This window comes from Conger conger, chromosome 6, assembly GCF_963514075.1.
Source record: "Conger conger chromosome 6, fConCon1.1, whole genome shotgun sequence".
Classification (NCBI taxonomy): Eukaryota; Metazoa; Chordata; class Actinopteri; order Anguilliformes; family Congridae; genus Conger; species Conger conger.
Window position 1 is genome coordinate 37,063,267 of NC_083765.1, and position 19,328 is coordinate 37,082,594.

At 44.8% G+C, this 19,328-nt stretch overlaps 1 protein-coding gene across 2 annotated transcripts in view; it reads left to right on the forward strand.

Annotated features, from left to right (window-relative positions):
• The window catches only part of zgc:173742 (DNA topoisomerase I, mitochondrial), a 34,671-nt gene extending 16,380 nt beyond the window's left edge, over positions 1–18,291 (forward strand). Inside the window, exons 11-20 of one of the 2 annotated variants that reach the window (XM_061244978.1) lie at positions 1,853–2,040; positions 4,318–4,462; positions 8,044–8,187; positions 10,070–10,255; positions 13,227–13,295; positions 14,957–15,071; positions 16,168–16,295; positions 16,617–16,711; positions 17,372–17,521; positions 18,020–18,290. In XM_061244978.1, the coding sequence (XP_061100962.1) occupies positions 1,853–2,040; positions 4,318–4,462; positions 8,044–8,187; positions 10,070–10,255; positions 13,227–13,295; positions 14,957–15,071; positions 16,168–16,295; positions 16,617–16,711; positions 17,372–17,521; positions 18,020–18,122 (1,323 nt within the window). In that variant the 3' untranslated portion in view covers positions 18,123–18,290. Of the gene's footprint in view, positions 1–1,852; positions 2,041–4,317; positions 4,463–8,043; positions 8,188–10,069; positions 10,256–13,226; positions 13,296–14,956; positions 15,072–16,167; positions 16,296–16,616; positions 16,712–17,371; positions 17,522–18,019 lie in introns of both variants that reach the window. The other variant, XM_061244977.1, reaches the window with a different exon arrangement.
• Positions 18,292–19,328: the final 1,037 nt, after the last annotated feature.

Sequence of the window (19,328 nt, forward strand, 5' to 3'; positions counted from 1 at the left end):
CATTAAAGTTGCTGTCACAGGCCATTGTCCTCCAGTATCCCATGATGCCCGAGGGCAGCGTTTTATTCACCCCGCAAAGAGAATGTGAGAGCGGGAGAAAGGGAGAGATGGAGCTAGAGGTGGTGCATTCTGGGAAAAGCTCAAAGTATTCTTTAAAGGGTGTGAGAAAGTCGTCAGGAATTCCTTGCTGAAAAAGAAGGTATCATGCAGAGGCAGCATTCGCTCTTGGATGAAAAATGTATGTATTTCTTTTAGTTGAATGTTCCTATGTATTTGTCTGATGTTCAACTTATTCTGTACAATTTAACAAACACACAGTCAGAATTCACACAGGACAATGAACAAAACCTTAATTGGGATACATTTCATATGTGGGGGTTACAAAAAGGAAAATATGACATTGGACAAATATTGTTGCCAACAACTGTTAGACTGCACTGTGCACATTCAAGCTTTTTGGTTTGTGGTTGTACTTAAAATATACAGGATTATGTAGAATTCATGACAGGCTTTGGATACTAGCTATGGCCAAGACCCAATCATTTTAATGTAGAAGATTTACCCCTATTGATTCTGGCAGTAGATATCTCCAGAACAAGGATGTCTACTGTAGGTACTTGACTGGGACCAAGAAGGTCTGTGGCTCAATCCCCGGTGTAGCCACAATAAGATCCACTCAGCTGTTTGGCCCTTGAGCAAGGCCCTTAACCCTGCATTAGTCTAATCAACTTTAAGTTGCTTTGGTTAAAAGCTAAATACCAAATTATTCTCCATGAACTCCATGAACATCCTCTCAAAACATGCTCTGTGTTTTTTAGTTTATTGTTCTCCTGCAGGCCAGTCAATGGAAGACAAAAAATAAATATATTTTGTGAAATTACTGGTTGAAGACTGAAACTGTGTCAAAAGACTGGCAAAAAGATATATTTTATGAAAATAATTAGACCTCAAGCTGTGTCAAAACCTGCAAAAAACATTTTCTTAAATTAATTGTAGTTTTCATCTGAAACTGGTGGAAAAGGTGCAAAACTAATATTTTTCATGTGAAGTGAGACTGAAACTAACAGTGCAAACTGATATTGGAGAAAAATGAGACATGAACATCAGGCGCTTTGGCACATCACCTGGTGCTTTGGCAATCATTTTTTGTCAAACAGAGAAGCAACGAGGGCCTTGACGGGCACCATGCCTGCTTTTGAACCGCATCTGATCCCTGATCTGAGACCAGTGGCTGGAAGATTAAAGTGAGCTCACTGCTGCTTTGATGTGAAGAGGATAGATGCAGGATATCTGATATTTGAGAGAGAATGAGCGAGAGAAAGAAAGGAGAGGTGGCAGAGGAAGCGGAGAGGGCTAGGAGCGTGTTGGGTCCGTCAGGGTCCCTCAGGCAGCCAATGACCTTTGGCCTTCAGAATTCATATCAGGGGTGTCAAACTCCAGTCCTGGAGGGCCACCTTTTCTGCACGTCTTTGTGGTTTCCCTTCAATCAGCAGCCAATTAAGGCATTGAGAACAAGGTGTGTGGACTTTTGCCAATGAAAGACTTAAATTCATCACTGCTGAAATGCACAAAAAACCAGCAGACACTGCAGCCCTCCAGGACTGGAGTTTGATATTCCTGCTCTGGATGGGTATGTTCCCAGTTTTATTTGTCATTGGTACCTTCACCCCACAAACAAGGAAGCAAAAGTGGTTGGATGAATTGGGTTAGAAAATTAACCAGGGTTGAGGTGGCCTGCCCTCTCGCTGTGGCGATGTACACACTTACAATCATGGATTCTCCTCTTTCAGTGTGTGATGGGTGTTTTTTTGGTGCCTTTGTGTTCTTTACCAATATTTTCTGTTTTCTTAAGGTAATCAAGGAGGCCAATCAGAAGATAGTAGAGGACTATGGCTTCTGCCTGCTGGACCACCACCGGGAACGCATCGGCAACTTCAAGATCGAGCCACCGGGCCTTTTCCGTGGGCGAGGCGACCACCCAAAACAGGGCATGCTGAAGAAGAGGCTCCAGCCTGAGGATATCATCATCAACTGCAGCAAGTGAGAGAGGAGAGGAGTGAGAGAGAGGAGTGAGAGAGAGGAGTGAGAGAGAGGAGTGAGAGAGAGGAGTGAGAGAGAGGAGTGAGAGAGAGGAGTGAGAGAGAGGAGTGAGAGAGAGGAGTGAGAGAGGGGAGTGAGAGAGGGGAGTGAGAGAGGGGAGTGAGAGAGGAGAGAGAGGAGAGAGAGGGGAGTGAGGGGAGTGAGGGGAGTGAGGAGAGAGGGGAGAGAGAGGGGAGAGAGAGGGGAGAGAGAGGGGAGAGAGAGAGGGGAGTGAGGGGAGAGAGAGGAGAGGAGAGAGGGGAGTGAGAGGAGACAGGAGAGAGAGAGAGGGGAGTGAGAGGAGTGAGAGGAGAGAGAGAGAGGGGAGTGAGGGGAGAGAGAGGGGCAGAGCCTGGAGAGAGATTTACTAAACTTTCTGACATAGTGGTGGCCAAAATTATTATTAGAATTATCTGAAAATATTGACCTTTTCTTGCCTCCAAAACATGATTTCATTTCATAATGTTAATGAAACATGCAGATGGTTGCTCTGAGCACAACAAATAACAGATTAAGTGAGTCCAACTGTTTTTATCCACTTTTAACTTTAATATTTGGTATGTCCAAATGTTTGCAGCAATTACAGCAGCACATCTCTCTGGCATAGCGTCAATATATTTCCTGAGAACTTCAACACTAATGTTATCCCATGCCTTCTGCAACTCAAGCCAAAGGCTTTCCTTTGAATGTACAATAGATCTGTCCAGTTTATTCTCCAACTCGCCCCAAATTTGCTTGATGGGGTTGAGGTCCGGACTTTGAGGGGGCCAGTCCATCATTTTCAATGTTCCAGCAGATTCCTTCTGTAGCAGGTAGTTCCGGCAATAGTTAGAAGAATGTTTAGGGTCATTGTTCTCTTGGAAAATAAATCCAGGCCCAATAAGACAACTCTCAGATGGTACTCCGTGCCTCACCAGAATGTTGTGGGATACTTTCTTATCCATGATGCCATCAATTTTCACTATGTCATCTGTTCTTGAGGCTGAAATGGCACCCCACACCATAATACTACCCCCTCCGTGTTTAACTGTTGGCAAGAGACACTCATTTTTATATCTCTCCCCCTCCCTCCGTCGAACATATACTCTTCGCTTGTTGCCAAACTGTTCAAACTTGGACTCATCAGTCAACACTTTATACCAATCTTCCTTTGTCCATTTCTTGTGTTCTTTTGCAAATTTCTGGCGTTTCACTATATTTTTCTCTCTCAGTAATGGTTTCTTTGCTGCTATTCTGCCAACAAGTCCTTCTTCTCCCAGTTTCCGACGCACAGTTCTTGAAGACACTGTTGCACCATTAGTCATTGTGGTGTTGATCTCGTCACGCAGTTCTCGTGAGGTCTTTCTTCGGTCCTTAAGACTGAGAATTTTGAGATGCTTCACTTGTCTGTCTGAAAGTTTCTTTTTCTACCTCTCCCCTTTCGGTTCTGGTGTGGTGGCATCATGGCGGTCTAAAGTGTACTTTACAGTGCTTGGACTGCATCTCAAGTCCTTGGCTATGCGGCGGTAACTCCAGCCAGCATCAAAAAGGGCCTATATTCGAACCCGTTGCTCACTCGTTAGCTCCTTCTTCACCTTAGCCATGTTCAAAGAGCAACATGTGCTTCAAGACTACTTCTAGAAGCTTTGAATTTATACCAATTGGTGATGTGGCCTCAGTGACAAAACCCTGATGTTACCAATCACTTAATGAGCAGGATAGGCCTTGTACATTCAAAATAATCACACAGCTGTGTCCTAAGACTCTTGGATCATCATCAATTTAACCACGATCACGCCTGACAATGATTACACAGGTAATTTGGCTTCTTCTGTGAAGGAACATGATTGTGTGACATTGTCAGTGAAATAGGCCTAGCTTGTTTTTTGTATGGAAAAGACGTAAATCACCTTATGATGGCTCTATTCTATGGTTTATAGAGCATAATGATGACTTTGTAGATATTTCATTTGTTTTATGGGTATTTTAATGGCCAATTCAACAAAAACAACTGAAACCTCTTAAATATGCCAAGTGTTCTAATAATTTTGGCCACCACTGTATTGTCACATTTACTAATTACAATTATAGTAACTAATTTGGGTCTGTTGAGGGAAATTATATTTTTTGTTATTCTTCTGACCTATAACAGCATGTACAAAGATGTCATTCGATATGTGAGCCACAAACTAAGCAATGTGCATTTACGCATTTTTGAACATGGTGTGTGAACCCCCACCCTTACCCCACCTTTTGCAGAGAATCAAACATCCCACAACCCCCTGCTGGTCACAAGTGGAAGGAGGTTCGCCATGACAACACGGTGACGTGGCTGGCCAGCTGGACGGAGAATGTGCAGGGCTCGTGCAAATACATCATGCTTAATGCCAACTCCAAACTGAAGGTACCAGGGACTTACAGTGGGGTCCAACTGTCAACAGAAAGTGGGGGTTAATCAGGGGGGGGGGGGGGTCCCCTGCTTAGTCTAATCAACTGTAAGTCCCTTTAGATAAAAGGGGAGATTAATGCTAATTACAAATTAGCATTAGTAGGTGTGTAGGTTGGGTGAGCGTGCGGGTAAATGGCGAGAACTGTGAATATTCAAACACGGAAAAGCTGAGACGAGAGCCCTTCAATTTGGAGCGGATTTGGACGAGAGGCGAGGCTTGTGTAATGCTGTCAGGTCAAGATGTACTAATCGCACGCGGCCCTCGATTCGCCCCCGTGTTTACGGCCTCCTGCTCGCCGCCGCCCCTCACGCTGCCAGAGTGGCCGGGGGTTTAATAAGAGGCCTGCCCGAAACGAGGAAGCAATTTATTCCCCGGAGTTCTCAACAATGACACGTAACGCAGGGCTTTTATCCCCATCTCAATTTATTTATTTGCTTTATTTCCGCAGTTAGCTTCAGCCTCTTCCAATCTGTCACCGGGGCTCCGTAATGAAAGCCTGGCTCGCCCTGCGCTTTGTGTTGTCGGAGCCGTGGGTTCGGTCTCCGCAGGCAAATGCATGCTGACAGTAATTAAGCGGCGTTATTAAATCCGCTGAATAAGTTTATCTTTGAGTGATGGAGAGGCTGTATGGGCAGAGCGGGGATCTGGGACGTGGCTGTCCTTGGGCCTCGGAGCCGTGCAGAGAACAATACGGGGAATAATCTCCGTCTCTCTCATCCCTCCTCCCTCTTCCTCCCTCCATCTTTCTTTCTTCCTCGCCATCTCTCTGCCCGCCTCACTCTTTCCTGCATAACTCCTTCCTCCTCAATATCTCTCACTCCTCCCTTCTTTCTCCATCTTTCCTTCCTCCTCCCTATTCCTCATTCCTCTCCTCCCTCCATCTTTCCTTCCACCTCACTATCACCTGCCTCAGTCCATCTCTCTTCTTTCCTCCATTTCTCCTACCTCCTCCCCATCTCTTTTTTGTTCCTCACTCCATCTTTCTCCTTCCTCCATCACTCCGTCCTCCCACTTCGTCTTTCTCCGTCTCTCCTTCCTGTCCCCATCTCTCTTTTTGCTCCTCACTTTGTCTCCTTCCTCCCATCTCTACACAGACGGCCACTCTCTACTCTGAACGGACGCTCAGCCTCGCCCTCTTTCACCATCTCCTTCTCTTCGATCTCCTCTCTCTTTTCTCATTACCACCATCTCTGTCCAACCCGCTGCCCCCCCCAATCTTTATTTTTAAAGGTTAAGTTATTCCACAGTTGTAGTCTTGACGATACTCTGGCAACAGAAGGTAATGAGGCGCGGGCTAATTAAAGGGCCGGTGGCGACGTCGCCATCTCCCTAATAAACACGTCGACTCTGCGGCAAGCCACTCGCGCGCCAAGTCCTGGGCGGCCTGCGAAAAACGCTGGAGCTGTCGGCAACCCCGGGGAGAGCGCTCTTATTTTTATTTTCTATTGTGTGTACAAACGTCCCACTGAGAGAGACATTTCCTTTTCAAGGGAAAACCATGAAGCAAAAAGAGTCTTAATGATTCCACAGGTGTTTGTGTACCGTTTAGTCTGGGGTGGAGCCAGAGAACAAGTGTTCCCCGGATAAGGAACGCTGGCAGCGACGAGCTCTGGCGTGTACCGCTCCGTGGTCGGAATCGCTCTTGTGCCTTATTCGCCGTCGAAACGAAAGGCAGTAATTGGGAGCTGTCCTCCCACATCAACCGGAGAGCAGCATTCTCTGTTTTGGGAAATTGGAGGACAATTTTTGGAAATTAAAGCTTTATGGTTCTCTGGTGCCCAATGGCAAAGCTAATTCTGAAATGTTACGAGTCTAGAGGTAGTGTGTGCGTGTGCGGGGAATTGATTTTCTTTTTAATTATTCTTTTTGGTTTCTTTTCCTTTTTTTTTCCATTCTGAGCCTGTCCTGCCATCGCCCTTGTTTGTGGAACATGACAGTTTAGCCTGCTGGGACTACGTCTCTCATACTGTACTTGGCATTCCTTCCTTATTCATAGCTACAGTGAGCTCCATATGTCGAGGGACAAAGACATATTTTTTTTCTTGATTTGGCTCTGTACTCGAAAATCAAACCATTCGCATGTGGTTTGACAAGTGCACTTTCTTAACTTTTATTGGAGGATATTGTTATACACTTATGTAAATATTATGTAGATTAATATAGTCATGGTTAGTACTTTGTAGCATATTCTTTGCACGCAATGACTGCTTGAAGACCGATTGACATCACCAGGTGTTGGGTGTCTTTTCTGGTGATACTCTGCCAGGCCTGTACTGCAGCCATCTTGAGCTCCTGCTTGTTATGGGGGCTAGTTAAGTAAGTATTCTGTTCATCATATGAAACGCATGTTCAGTTGGATTCAGATTGGGTGAATTACTTGGCCAGTCAAGATCTTTTTAGTTTTTGGCTTCGAAAAACTCCTTTGTTGCTTTAGCAGTATGTTAGGGATTATTGCCCTGCTGTCGGATGGATCGTCATGCGATGAGTTTGGAGGCATTTGCTTGAACAGATAAAATGCTTCTGTTCCTCACAATTCATTCTGCTGCTGCTATCACCAATTACATAATCAATGCAGATGGGTAAGCCTGTATCTGTGGCAACCTTACAAGCCCAATCCATAAGACCCCCACTGGCATTTTTCACGGGCAGGGGGAGATGCTTTGGTGCTTCTTCTGGCCTCCACACTTTGCTCTTGCCATCACTCTGATACAAGTGAGTCTTGGTGTCATCTTTTTCCAGACCTCTGCAAGCTCTTTGAGGTATTCCTTAGCCATCATTTTTGCAGCCTAGTAGAGGTTTGCATCTTGCGGTGTTCGGTGGACAGTAGTCACTGACACATCCACACCTACAGCCTGAAGAGTGCTTCTGATTTGTCAGCCAGGTGTTTGGGGCTTTTTTTTCCATTATGGTGAGAATTCTTCGGTCATCAACTGTCGAGGTCTAACAGGTCTTTTTTTTCCATTCTTATTTCTCAGCCTCATAATGAGTTGATGGTCATAATGGTGAGAAATTACAATATAATAGACAATACAATAGCAATTGAACACAACTGAGTAAGCAGGAACACCTGTAAAGGTATTTGGAGTTACATAAAGTGTATGTTCTACACCCTCGAATGCCCCTAAACCAGATTTTGTAAAGCAGGCTGGTCATCAGAAACCTCTGTAAGCATCCAAAATATCCTTGCACATGGCACACGCAAACTACTTGGGCCAATCAAAAACTGAAATGTAAAAAATAACTGCAGAAAGTCACTTTAGAATCTGTGGTAATGTGTCCATTATAACCCTGCTTTTCCATAGACCTGTGTCAGAGGACTATATATATATATATATATATATATATATATATATATATATATATATATATATATATATATGGCTCTGGTTCAGTGGTGTTATATAGTCCATGTTCCCATTCAGCTCTCTCTGGCCCAATCATAGGGCAGTGTAATTGTATTCAGTCTGCTCTGTCTCTGGCATAATTATCCAGCTTATTTTTCTTTCTCTCTCTCCCATTCTCTGTGGGTTGTCAGGGTGAGAAAGACTGGGAGAAATATGAGGTGGCCCGGAGGCTGAAGGGCTGTGTGGAGCAGATCAGGACCCAGTATAAGCAAGACCTCAAGTCCAAGCAGATGAGCATACGCCAAAGAGCTGTGGCCCTCTACTTCATCGACAAGGTGAGGAAGAGGGCAGGACAATCCTGTCTGTTATGGCCCTCTCTCCTGGCAGTTCATTGGTCCAGCCCGGGGAGTGAGTGGCAGGAGTTCACAGGCAGGTTATTACAAATGGGCAATTTGCTTCATTACAGTGGTTGGAGCCTTTTGACTCGGTTCACTAAAGATTCATTCTCAAAGGGCCCAAGCGCATCCCAGGGTCGTTAAACCTCTGAAGCAAGCTAACTGATGTGCACTGATGTTAAAACAATTTTTAAACCCCACTTCTCACTTTAACTCAATTTAACATGTTTAAATGTTAAAAGAAAATTAACCAGGGTTTAATTTAATTTGTCTGACTGTCGAGAAGGTCTTAAATCCCTTGGTAAAATATGATTCAGCCAGGTTTTTGAATGATTTAGAAAATGTCCTCCGTCAGTAATGCCATTTCATTAATATAATATGATGAACGAACAGCACTGTAGGACATTTACGTGGTATGGTTTATTGCAATATCTTTATTTAATGCATAAATTAACACTTGTTGTCATTGTAGACAGTAACAGGGAAGTTGAGGCAGTATGAATAATATTAATGTCATTATAAGAAGCAAAAAAATTAAATTAATTAATATATGTTAGTGAACCAATTTTGTCTGTTTGACCAGAATTCTATGCCAATTGAACCACTTATAAATACATTATTACATCGTAACAAATTTATATTGTTTATATCGTTACATTGTGCATCACATACCGTGAGGCCTGTTAGTATTTGGACAGTGGCACAATTTTAAAGGGCTGTAATTCCTACAAACCTCACTCCATATGGATGTGAATACCCTTAAAGTTCAGACTGGGAACTGGCGGGCATTTTATATAGCGCCTTTATCCAAAGCGCTGTACAATTGATGCTTCTCCATTTACCCATTCATACACACACTCACACACCGACGGCGATTGGCTGCCATGCAAGGCCCCGACCAGCTCGTCAGGAGCATTTGGGGGTTAGGTGTCTTGCTCAGGGACACTTCGACACAGCCCGGGCAGGTAGGCACTTGTTTGTAAAAGACTCCACCAGGTCTTTCAGTATGCTCACCAATTAATTTGCCGATGGATTCCTCAGCTCACCTTTCTTTCAGTTCACCAATTTGTTCAATCTCATTTGTTTGGGGGCATTTACGTTCGATAAATCCTCACAAATGAGATCCTTAATAAAACGCAGCCCATTCCGCTCAGAGGCGTCGGCCGTTTCTCATTGTTTTTATTGCCTTAAATATTCACCCGCTGAGTGTCCGAGACGAACAGGATACAAGAATGACAAAATGATCAAATATTTACATTGTGACAAACCAGTTTGTCATTCACCTACAAAATGAGCAAATTGTCCACAAACAACTCACCACTACAGGTTATCTATACTCTTTATGTCAGGGATCTCAAATTTAAATATTCGAGTGACTGCTGTTTATCGGTTATTCAATTAAGCCACTGATTGAAACAAAACCACAGAAACCTGCAGACACTGTGGCCCTTAAGGACATTAGTTTCAGATTCCTGCCTTTACAAACTGTGAACTGGCCATTCTGACACAACTAGCTGTTTTAATACAGTTATATTAGAAACCATTATTATTATATAATTAATAATAATAATAATGGTGCCTTTCTTTTTTGAAAGACCATAAATGAGCAGTGAATGCAGCATAAGGACAGGGATGAACCATTCATGCTTATACCATGCTGGACTTAAAGCTCCACATTGAATTTGTATGTATGTCATGCCTGGGTATATCAAGGCCACATTTTTAATAAGGGGAGGATCACCGATGGACAGAAGCAATCTCACTGAGGGGTGAAATTCAGGGGCTGAAGTTGAGTGACCCCCCCCTCTGTCGTCCCGCACAGCTGGCCCTCAGGGCGGGGAACGAAAAGGAGGAGGGCGAGACGGCCGACACGGTGGGCTGCTGCTCCCTGCGTGTGGAGCACATCGCCCTCCACCCGCAGCTGGACGGAGAGCAGAACGTGGTGGAGTTCGACTTCCTGGGTAAAGACTGCATCCGCTACTACAACAAGGTCCCCGTCACCAAGAGGGTAAGGAGGCGGCACCTCACTGACGTCTCGTTAGTGCCTTTTCAATGTCGCGTTTACAATCGCGCTGGGTCCTTTTCGTGTTGTAAGAGAAAGGGGGACAGATGGTGTGTAAATGTGGGTAAGGCAAAGGTGTTTTCAGATCGGGATTTTTTTTTAAGGATGTCTTTTTGTCCATGTCTTATTGGACACCCACTCACGTTCGGCCTTCCTAATCAACTTGGCTTAGGTAAGCTAAACCAAACTAGCACGCCCTCTCATCAAATGCAGTCTACAATTTGAAACAAAACTGACCTGCCGTGATAGCCCACGGATGGCATGACATATGGGCTGCTTGCACGCCTGGAGTAACTAAAGGCTAACTAAATAGCCAGCAGTTGGCTCAATTTGAGAACCGCGGCTCAAACAAGTTGGTGATTGACAGCTCACTGGAGCGCCATTCAGTGCGAGGTTATGTCACCTCACTCTCCCACTACTTGCTGAGGAGGTGGGGTATAGGACGTACACTGTAACTCGGGAACAGGATAACTGCATAAACACTCCCGTTTGACCTAAGCCCTCTCCGGTTAAAAACCTGTGCCCCTAACCCAGACAGAAATAATCAGCTGCCATTTAAAGCTAGAGACACAACTAATCAGTGCCTGCATTGAGACTGGCTGGTTTAGCAGGGTGATGAGCTGGAGAAAAGGCCCGTTCATTAGCCGTTGCTGTGCGGTGACTGCATGGAGATTAACGGTATTTATAAGATTCTTTCTTTGGGAAGAGGAATTGCCATGTTCCTCCGAGAGAATAATGGGGGTGAAAAAACTAACAAAAAAACATTTCCCGGACAGAGGGAAAAAAATGCTTCCGTCTGACAGCCATTCGACTCCCTTTGTTGTTATTTTGGCCTAAGGTTTAATTGTTATTCAAATTAGACTATTTAAAAACAGCCCATCAAGTAAAATTAATTAGTTCTCTGAATATTTTATCAGGTTGATTTTGGAGTGAAAGAAAAACACAACTTCTTGGAAATGTCAGAGATAATTGAGAGAATATTCTTCCTCCTTCATGAGCTGAATAAATAGTGATTGGTGCCTTGGGTCTCCGAATTAAACAAGTCACGTGACTAGCTAGTGACTAATTTACTAACTGGCTCGTGATTATTCAGTGGTATGTGTGAGGTTAGACACTGGTGTGTGTTTAGTACTGGTGTGCAGCATGTTAATGTTTAGAAATGAAAATAAACCACGCAAAATTGTCATTGCTAGAGAAATGCCAGTGGGAATATATCTCAAATATGGTATTTATTCATATGAAAAAAATCATAGATTGGCACTTTAATTGGTCACTGTTAGTAATTTGTGTGTGTCACTGCAATATGTGGTCTGTAAGTAGCACTACCCATCTAATCATTTCTGTATGGAAAGTCACTGTGTGTGCTCAGTCATTTGGGTATGAGTTAAGTCACTGGCATGTGTGGATAGTCTGCCATCTGCAAAATAAAAGCTAAATGACAAGATTTTTATTCCCTTGAGATCATATAGTGTTTCTCCACTCCAAATGCACCAAAAACAAGCTGCAATCAATCACGTTTTTATCACGGAATCTGGGACTGATCCAGTTTTGAGTTTAGCCAAATGATTGTGGCTGTAGTCCATTTAACGGCCACTTCATAAATGGCAGGTCGTGTAGCTCCGTCTTGGAGTTGGCGGTTTCCCTACTGCCCTTTTAAATAGGTAATGCTGAAGTGGCTTAAATGTCATGTTTATAAGCGGAAAGCCAGCCAAATGATATTCCTCCACTCCAGTTCAGAATGCCCACCATAAACAGAGCCCCACACGCCCGCACTCTATAAAACGCAGAAATGGCCCAGTGCTGATTAAATGCTCCCTTTTCCTGCAGACTTTTTTCTCAAAAGTCATATTTTTATTTTAATTCAAGCACATTCTCTCTGAGTAAGAACCACTGGTTTATATCCTGGTTCTACTACTGCTTTTTCAAGGGGACTAGATTATTTTTTTAAAGGTTATGGCACAAGCCATTTTCCACTATTTATGAAACCCTTTATGGATGACTAGTGTATTTGCATACATGTAAACAATTAACTGTATGCATTCTTGGAAAAATGCATAGGTATTCCAAATGATCTGTCACTGGGAGCAGGTATGCTGACATTTTTTATTATTTTATGATTTTTTCTTTTTGCATTTCAATGGCATTTATTGCCAAACTGTTTCAACTTTCTTATTTTGTCCACCGATGGCATTGATTTAATAAGATGGACCCAAATTCCTCAGGAGTCAAACAGGGAGACCAGATATCACCATTTTAAACATTTGAAGCACGCATTGCATTTACGAAAATAAATAGCAGGCAATTATTGTCAACTTGGACATCAACCCCTGTGCTATCGTTGTCAGACTGTCAGAAAACTCATGGTGAAAGTTTGAGTGACAGTTTGGTGACGCACAAACCGATTTAAACCGGTAAAGTTCTGTAATTGCAGTCGATCATCTGTGCTCCTGGTAAATTAGAATGTGTTCCAGGCCAGGAAAAAACCTATTTGAACCAATCAGGAGGCAGCACCTGACAGATATTTTTCCGTCTTTTTTTCCCCCCCTTCTACGTTTAATTATTCAAATTAGACTATTTAGAGGCAACATTTCAGGTACAATTAATTACTTCCCTGAATAATTTATTCAGTGCATTTGGACAGAAATAAAATCAAAATTTCTCTGAAATGTCAAATATAATTGAGAGAATCTTTTCTTTTTTCTCCATCCTGTTTGTGAAGGAATGGCATTGAATCGCATGAGAAAGTGTTCAGTCTGGTGCGTATAATTCATTAATATGAGTAACCTTCAGACCAGGTCTGGAGGCCAGTAGGCGCTAATTCAGCAGTGAGATTCGCAGTATGCTCCTATCATTGGAGTGAATGGATCTCTCTCTTTTCATGTCAGGTGGCAATGAAAGCATTTCTATCTAATTCCAGGTATTCAAAAACCTGAAGATTTTCATGAACAACAAGCAAGGAGGAGATGACCTGTTCGACTGTCTGAACGTGAGTTTACATTTGTAAACCCGGAGCTTTTGTGATCACAGTTCGGTCAGAAAGAGCGAGTGTGTGTTATAACGTAACATAATGACGGCTGTTTCGCCCAGCAATGCTTGCCTTTTCCTACAACGAACGTGTACTAACTGCTTTGTTTGCCTAAAGTAAATGTTATCTAACAGATGGATGCATGTACCTCTATTGCCATGACTCCTATACGGAGTACTACCTGTATATGTCTGTATGTATACTATCATCATTCCTGCTTAGATACGTGCACCTGCGCACACACGCGGCACACGCTTTGTGCACACCGTAAACACACTGTATAGCGTGTACCTGAGGCTCCTTCTTGTGGGTCTACACCCCATTACAGCACCTATCCAGTTATCTCCCGGGTTCTGAGACCGTAGGGCAGGTACTCTGTTCCCAACTAAGTGGCACTTCTCCAGGTCCGGATCGATACGGACAGAGCAGCTTGGCGGTATCGCCGGGGCCCAGAAGGATCGGCGGGCCGATACCGGCTCTGCTCGATCGGACCTGTCAGGGATCGGGGGGGGGGGCTACCCGCATTGGACCAGTCTTTAAGAGATAAGAAGCACTCCTGCTGAACCTGGACTGCAGAAACAGCCACTCTTGTACCGCCGTCCTACCAAACTACCTGCCCGACAACTCCCCCCCCCGTCTCTGATCGATTGTGGGACCGGGGGGAAAGGATTTGGCTTCACAGCCTGTGAGCACGAAGGGATTAGCGGCGGTATCCGCAGGTGGGGGGGAGCGGATTTTAATGGGCTGGCGAGTCGAACCCGGGCTGTCCGCCGCAGTCTACGGACAGCCAGATCAAGGGGCGTGCGTCCGCCTCGTTACAGTGGAGCTCCAGTCTGCTGCTTCAGGTGCCTGCCTGTGAGTGTGAATGTGTGTGTGCACATGTGTGTGTGCACATGTGCGTGTGTCTGCTGTGTGTCTGCTGTGTGTCTGCTGTGTGTCTGCTGTGTGTCTGCTGTGTCTGTGTGTGTGTGTGTGTGTGTGTGTGTGTGTGTCTATGGACGTGTGTACGGGTATGCGTGTGTGTGTGTGTGTGTCCATGGACGTGTGTGTGTGTGTGTGTGTGTGTGTGTGTGTGTGTGTGTGTGTGTGTGTGTGTGTGTGTGTGTGTCGACGTGTGTGCATGCCCATGTGTTCTGCACCGTTGGCCTGAGTGGTGAGGCTGTGCGTCTGGTAAAGAGGGTGGGCTGTGCTGAAATAAGTAATGGTTGGAAGATGTAGAAAGGCATTCAAATCAGACTGTAGAAAATACTGCCATAAGCTCTTAATCCTCCACCTGGTCCAAATAATAATAATAATAATAACAACAACTATGGAAATTGTCCTTTTTTCGTATTTTTCGTCCTGCTATAACTGAGGGAGGGAAGTGTTTTGCACAAGTACCACAGTGCCATCTAGTGCCTTTTTCAGGCCGTGTTGTACTGGCATAAACCTGGCAGAGCGGTCGGAAACTCTGGTCCTGGAGAGCTACAAGGTGTGCTGGCCACCCGCATTGGACCAAGGGTTGCCGACCCTCTGCCCTGGTTGGTACCTCAACAATGATATTGTTACAGTGGTGTAGCTTTGAACTATGGTTGATCCTGTTTCTCTATTAGGTTACTCCTTCCATTCTCTCTTTTCTCCAGACGTCTGTATTGAATAAGTACCTTACCTCACTAATGGCTGGGCTGACCGCCAAGGTGTTCCGAACGTACAACGCCTCCATCACTCTGCAGGAGCAACTGAAGGAACTGTCCACCAGTGAGTATTAAAGCACGTACAGTATTAATTTGGTGCAGATGAGATGAGTGTATCTGTGCATATACAATCATCAGAGGTGGAAAATAAAGCTTTTTAAAGTAATGTCCTCCCCAGTATTCTGTTCCAATCATTTGTATTTGCTCATTAGCACAATTCTTCAGCCAGGAGATTGTTGGTGAAAGATAGAAATGGCAGGACATTTACTTCCTGACTCCTGGACATGGTTGTTGGTGCCAGACGGGCTGGTTTGACTATTTTTATAATCTCCTGAGATTTTCACACACAACAGTCTCTAGAGTTTATTCAGAATGGTTGAACATCCAGTGAGTGGCAGTTCTGCAGACGGAAACACCTTGTTGATGAGAGAAGTCAACAGAGAATACTCAGACAAATCTCTATTTCTGCTGAGGAATACAGACGCTAAGGTCAGAACTTGCTGCCAACAGCATTAATCCATGGACCCAACCTGCCTTGTGTTAACAGTCCAGACTGGTGGCGGCGGTGGTGTAATTGTGTGGGTAATGTTTTCTTAGCACACTTTGGGCCCGTTAATACCAATCAATCATCGCTTGAATGCCACAGCCTATTTCAGTATTGTTGCTGACCATGTGCATTCCTTCATGACCGCAATGTACCCATCTACTTCCAGCATGACAGTGCACCAATTCGCAAAGCAAATGTCATCTCAAACTGGTTTCATGAACATGACAAATGAGTTCAATGTTCTTCAGTGGCCTTCCCCCAAACCAGATCTGAATCCAATAGAACACTTTTGGAATGTGGTCGAACGGGAGAATCGCAGCATGAATGAGCAGCTGACAAATCTGCAGAAATTGCATGATTCAATCATGTCAACATGGAACAGAATCTCAAATTAATGTTTTAATATCTTGTGGAATCCATTCCATGAATCATTTGTGGCTGTTTTGAGAGCAAAGGGAGGCCCTACCCAGTATTACATTTGCATTTTAGTCATTTGGCAGACTAAAATGTAAATGTATTAGTATAGTGTTCCTAATACAGTGCTCAGTGAGTGTATATCACCAGCGTTCCTGCAGAATCTCCACTCACCCTCCATTTCCATGTGTCGTTGCAGTGTCAGACAATGTGCCTGAGAAGCTGCTGTCATACAACAGGGCCAACCGTGCGGTTGCAGTACTCTGCAACCACCAGCGGGCGCCGCCAAAGACCTTTGAGCAGTCCATGGCCAACCTGCAGGCCAAGGTGAGAAGTGCATTTAATTTCCTTATCGCTGAACCATACTGAACTCATTAGCCATTTCTCTCTTCGGTTCTCAACCTTCATTTCATTTAAGAATCAGTAGTTCATACTGCAAAAAAAAATTTTTACAGGAGAAACCAACTTCAGTGAGATTCTAAAATGTTCCTCAGGAAACTAGAATCTTCAAAGCAGGCAAATGCTTTTTTTTAGTGAGCAGTGCTGTATTCTTTCGCGCACACACACACACACACACACACACACACACACACACACACTCTTTGAAATGGACGGTCTTGCGTTTCTACCCTGACGCTCTTTCTGCAGATTGACAGTAGGAAGGAGCAGCTGGCCCTGGCGAAGTCTGAGCTGAAGCAGGCCAAGAAGGAGCTGGTGAGCGGCTCGGACAGCAAGCTGCAGGCGTGAGTGAGAGCGCCGAGGGAAGCCAGGCGTGGGCGGCGGCAAGCTGTGCTCGCGGCGGGGTGCGCGAGACAGGAAGTGAGGTGTGGGATATAACCGAGAGCGCACGCTGCGATACCCGCGGAGGTCTTTCGGTTAAATTCCTCGCGCAGCAGGGGGACGCCGTGGTTCGACGTCTCTTCACGGGCTGCCGTTTGCAGGTTATGCGGCTTTCCGTGCCAAATTCGGTTGCTTTTTCGACTTGGTTGAGGCTTTTTTTTGGGCTGTTATTTAGCGAGTGTGTGGTCGTGGAAATGGCGAGCTGTCAGCGAGGCAGCAGAGTTGAGAGGAGCCAGTTGTAGGTGATCAATTTTGGTACTTGCGCCATTGTCTCCAAACTCCCCTGGTCTCACACAATCTCAGTACCCCTGGCGACCCTGCTCTACCGGAGCAAGAGCCACGGACGGGGTTAGCTCAGGAGGCAAAAGCTGTCGTCTGGCAGTCAGAAGGTTGTGTCGAAGTGTCTCTGAGCAAGCTAACCCCCAAATTACTCCCGGCAAGCTGTTCGGTGACTTGCATGGCAGCCTATGGTCGTTGTGTGTGTATGAATGGCTGAATGAGAGCCATAAACGTGTGACTCGGTGTGCGTGACGTGTGACTTGGTTCCCGCGCGTGCGTTTCAGCGTGGTGGAGAAGAAGAAGAAGACTGTGCAGCGCTGTGAGGAGCAGCTGCTGAGGATGGAAATCCAGGCCACAGACCGGGAGGAGAACAAGCAGATCTCCCTGGGCACCTCCAAACTCAACTACCTGGACCCGCGCATCAGCGTCGCCTGGTATCTCTCTCCCTCTCTCACACACACATAGACACACACATGCACACATACACCCACACAGACATGAATGCGCACATACACATGCACACACCCACCCACACAAACACAGACGCACGCATGCACACACACACACACACACACACACACACACACACACACACACACATACACTCATACTCCTATAGACACACACACACACACACACACACACACACACACGTGCGCACAGAGATATACAAGATGCAAGTGCACATATTTACTCATGCATACAGTACACATACTATTGACACACATTGCTCATATACACACGTTCTCCTATCTTCCCACACATACAAACACAGCCAAGCGCTCACACTCGCTCCTTGTGTTTATGGTTTTTGGCTTTGCATATGCCCACTGCTGATGTCTTTTGTCGTCCTGAGATATCTGGCTGAGCAGGAGAGTGCTGTTCTAATCTCTTCACAGGTGGCTGTTTTTAATCCCCCATCTTTTCTCCAGGTGCAAGAACATGGAGGTGCCCTTGGAGAAAATATACAACAAAACTCAGAGAGATAAGTTTGCCTGGGCCGTCGACATGACCGAAATGGATTTCTTTTTCTGAGTCTCAGCTTCAGACTAACCTGCAGCAAAGATGGCTTTCATTAAGAATGAATTTGTTTGTTCAAAGTTTTGCACATGCTCCCCCTACCCTGTATTTGTATTTTAGTGCTGTTGCCGCTTTTTTTCATTCTCCGCTAAAGTTTTATGCTACAGTTCAAATGCATTTTATATTTTTTAAATTAACCATGAATAAAGGATACATTAAAGGTGTGAAAGTGTTAATTGTTCAAAGAACAGTGGTGTCGGTGTGATTACTCTCCAGTTGGCTAAAAGCGAGCGAGCAAGCCTTTGTAAACAGACTTCACTCTGCGGTGGCGGAACCCTTTTAACAGAATGTGTGGCCTGTGAACAATCTCTGCTACAGTTTATTCTGCCTTCATTAAGCTCCGCGGTGTGTCTACGAGGGAGCGCGCGCAAGGTGGCCTCGTGTCAGGGGGTCGGCTGCAATTAAGGGGAAGAGTTGATTAAACTAACGGCTGAATTATAGCAGGAGGGAATAAATGTCACCGATGCTGAAGCGGTTCAAATAATTCTCATTTAAGTGCCGGCACCGTAATCACCAACAAAAGTGGTGGATGGATTTATTTTCCCCGAGTCGGTTTCAAAATGGGTGCCGCTTACTATTTGCTTTGTGAACCCCTCGATCGTTGGAACGGCCAAACTTATCACCGTGGAGACTGGAGAGCAAAGTGTTGATTTGTTGATATTAGTCAGTGATTGACAGCATACGATGGCACCACCTCTCCTAGTGTGAAATAGGACCTGTTTTGAAGTTACTGTATGTATGGATTTTTCAAATCCTGTTGCCTTTGCTTTACAGAGGCTGAGGTAAGAGGACTACAGTCGCATGATTTATTTGAAGGGAACAGGCATGTCTTTTTTTAATGTGACTTCTTGGGATTTTGAGTATCTGTAGGTCCCTGATGGCCTCTAGGAGGCAGTATTTTATCTGCTTGTATTCTCTGTTTAGATGAACTTCCAATATTCCAAAATGAATCCTCCTTTCCTCCACTCATCTCCTCCCTCCTGGGCCAGAAATCAATCGAGGTCTGCCATCTTTAAGGACATTCCAACCTGTTAATTGTTCCTTCTAGAAGCGACAAGTAGAAGTTAAGAACTCACAATCTTTCCTTTGAGCAGGGAAACATGAGCGCATACTTAGAATATTTTATTGGTAATTCATGGGTCCACCTGTGGGGGTGCACTT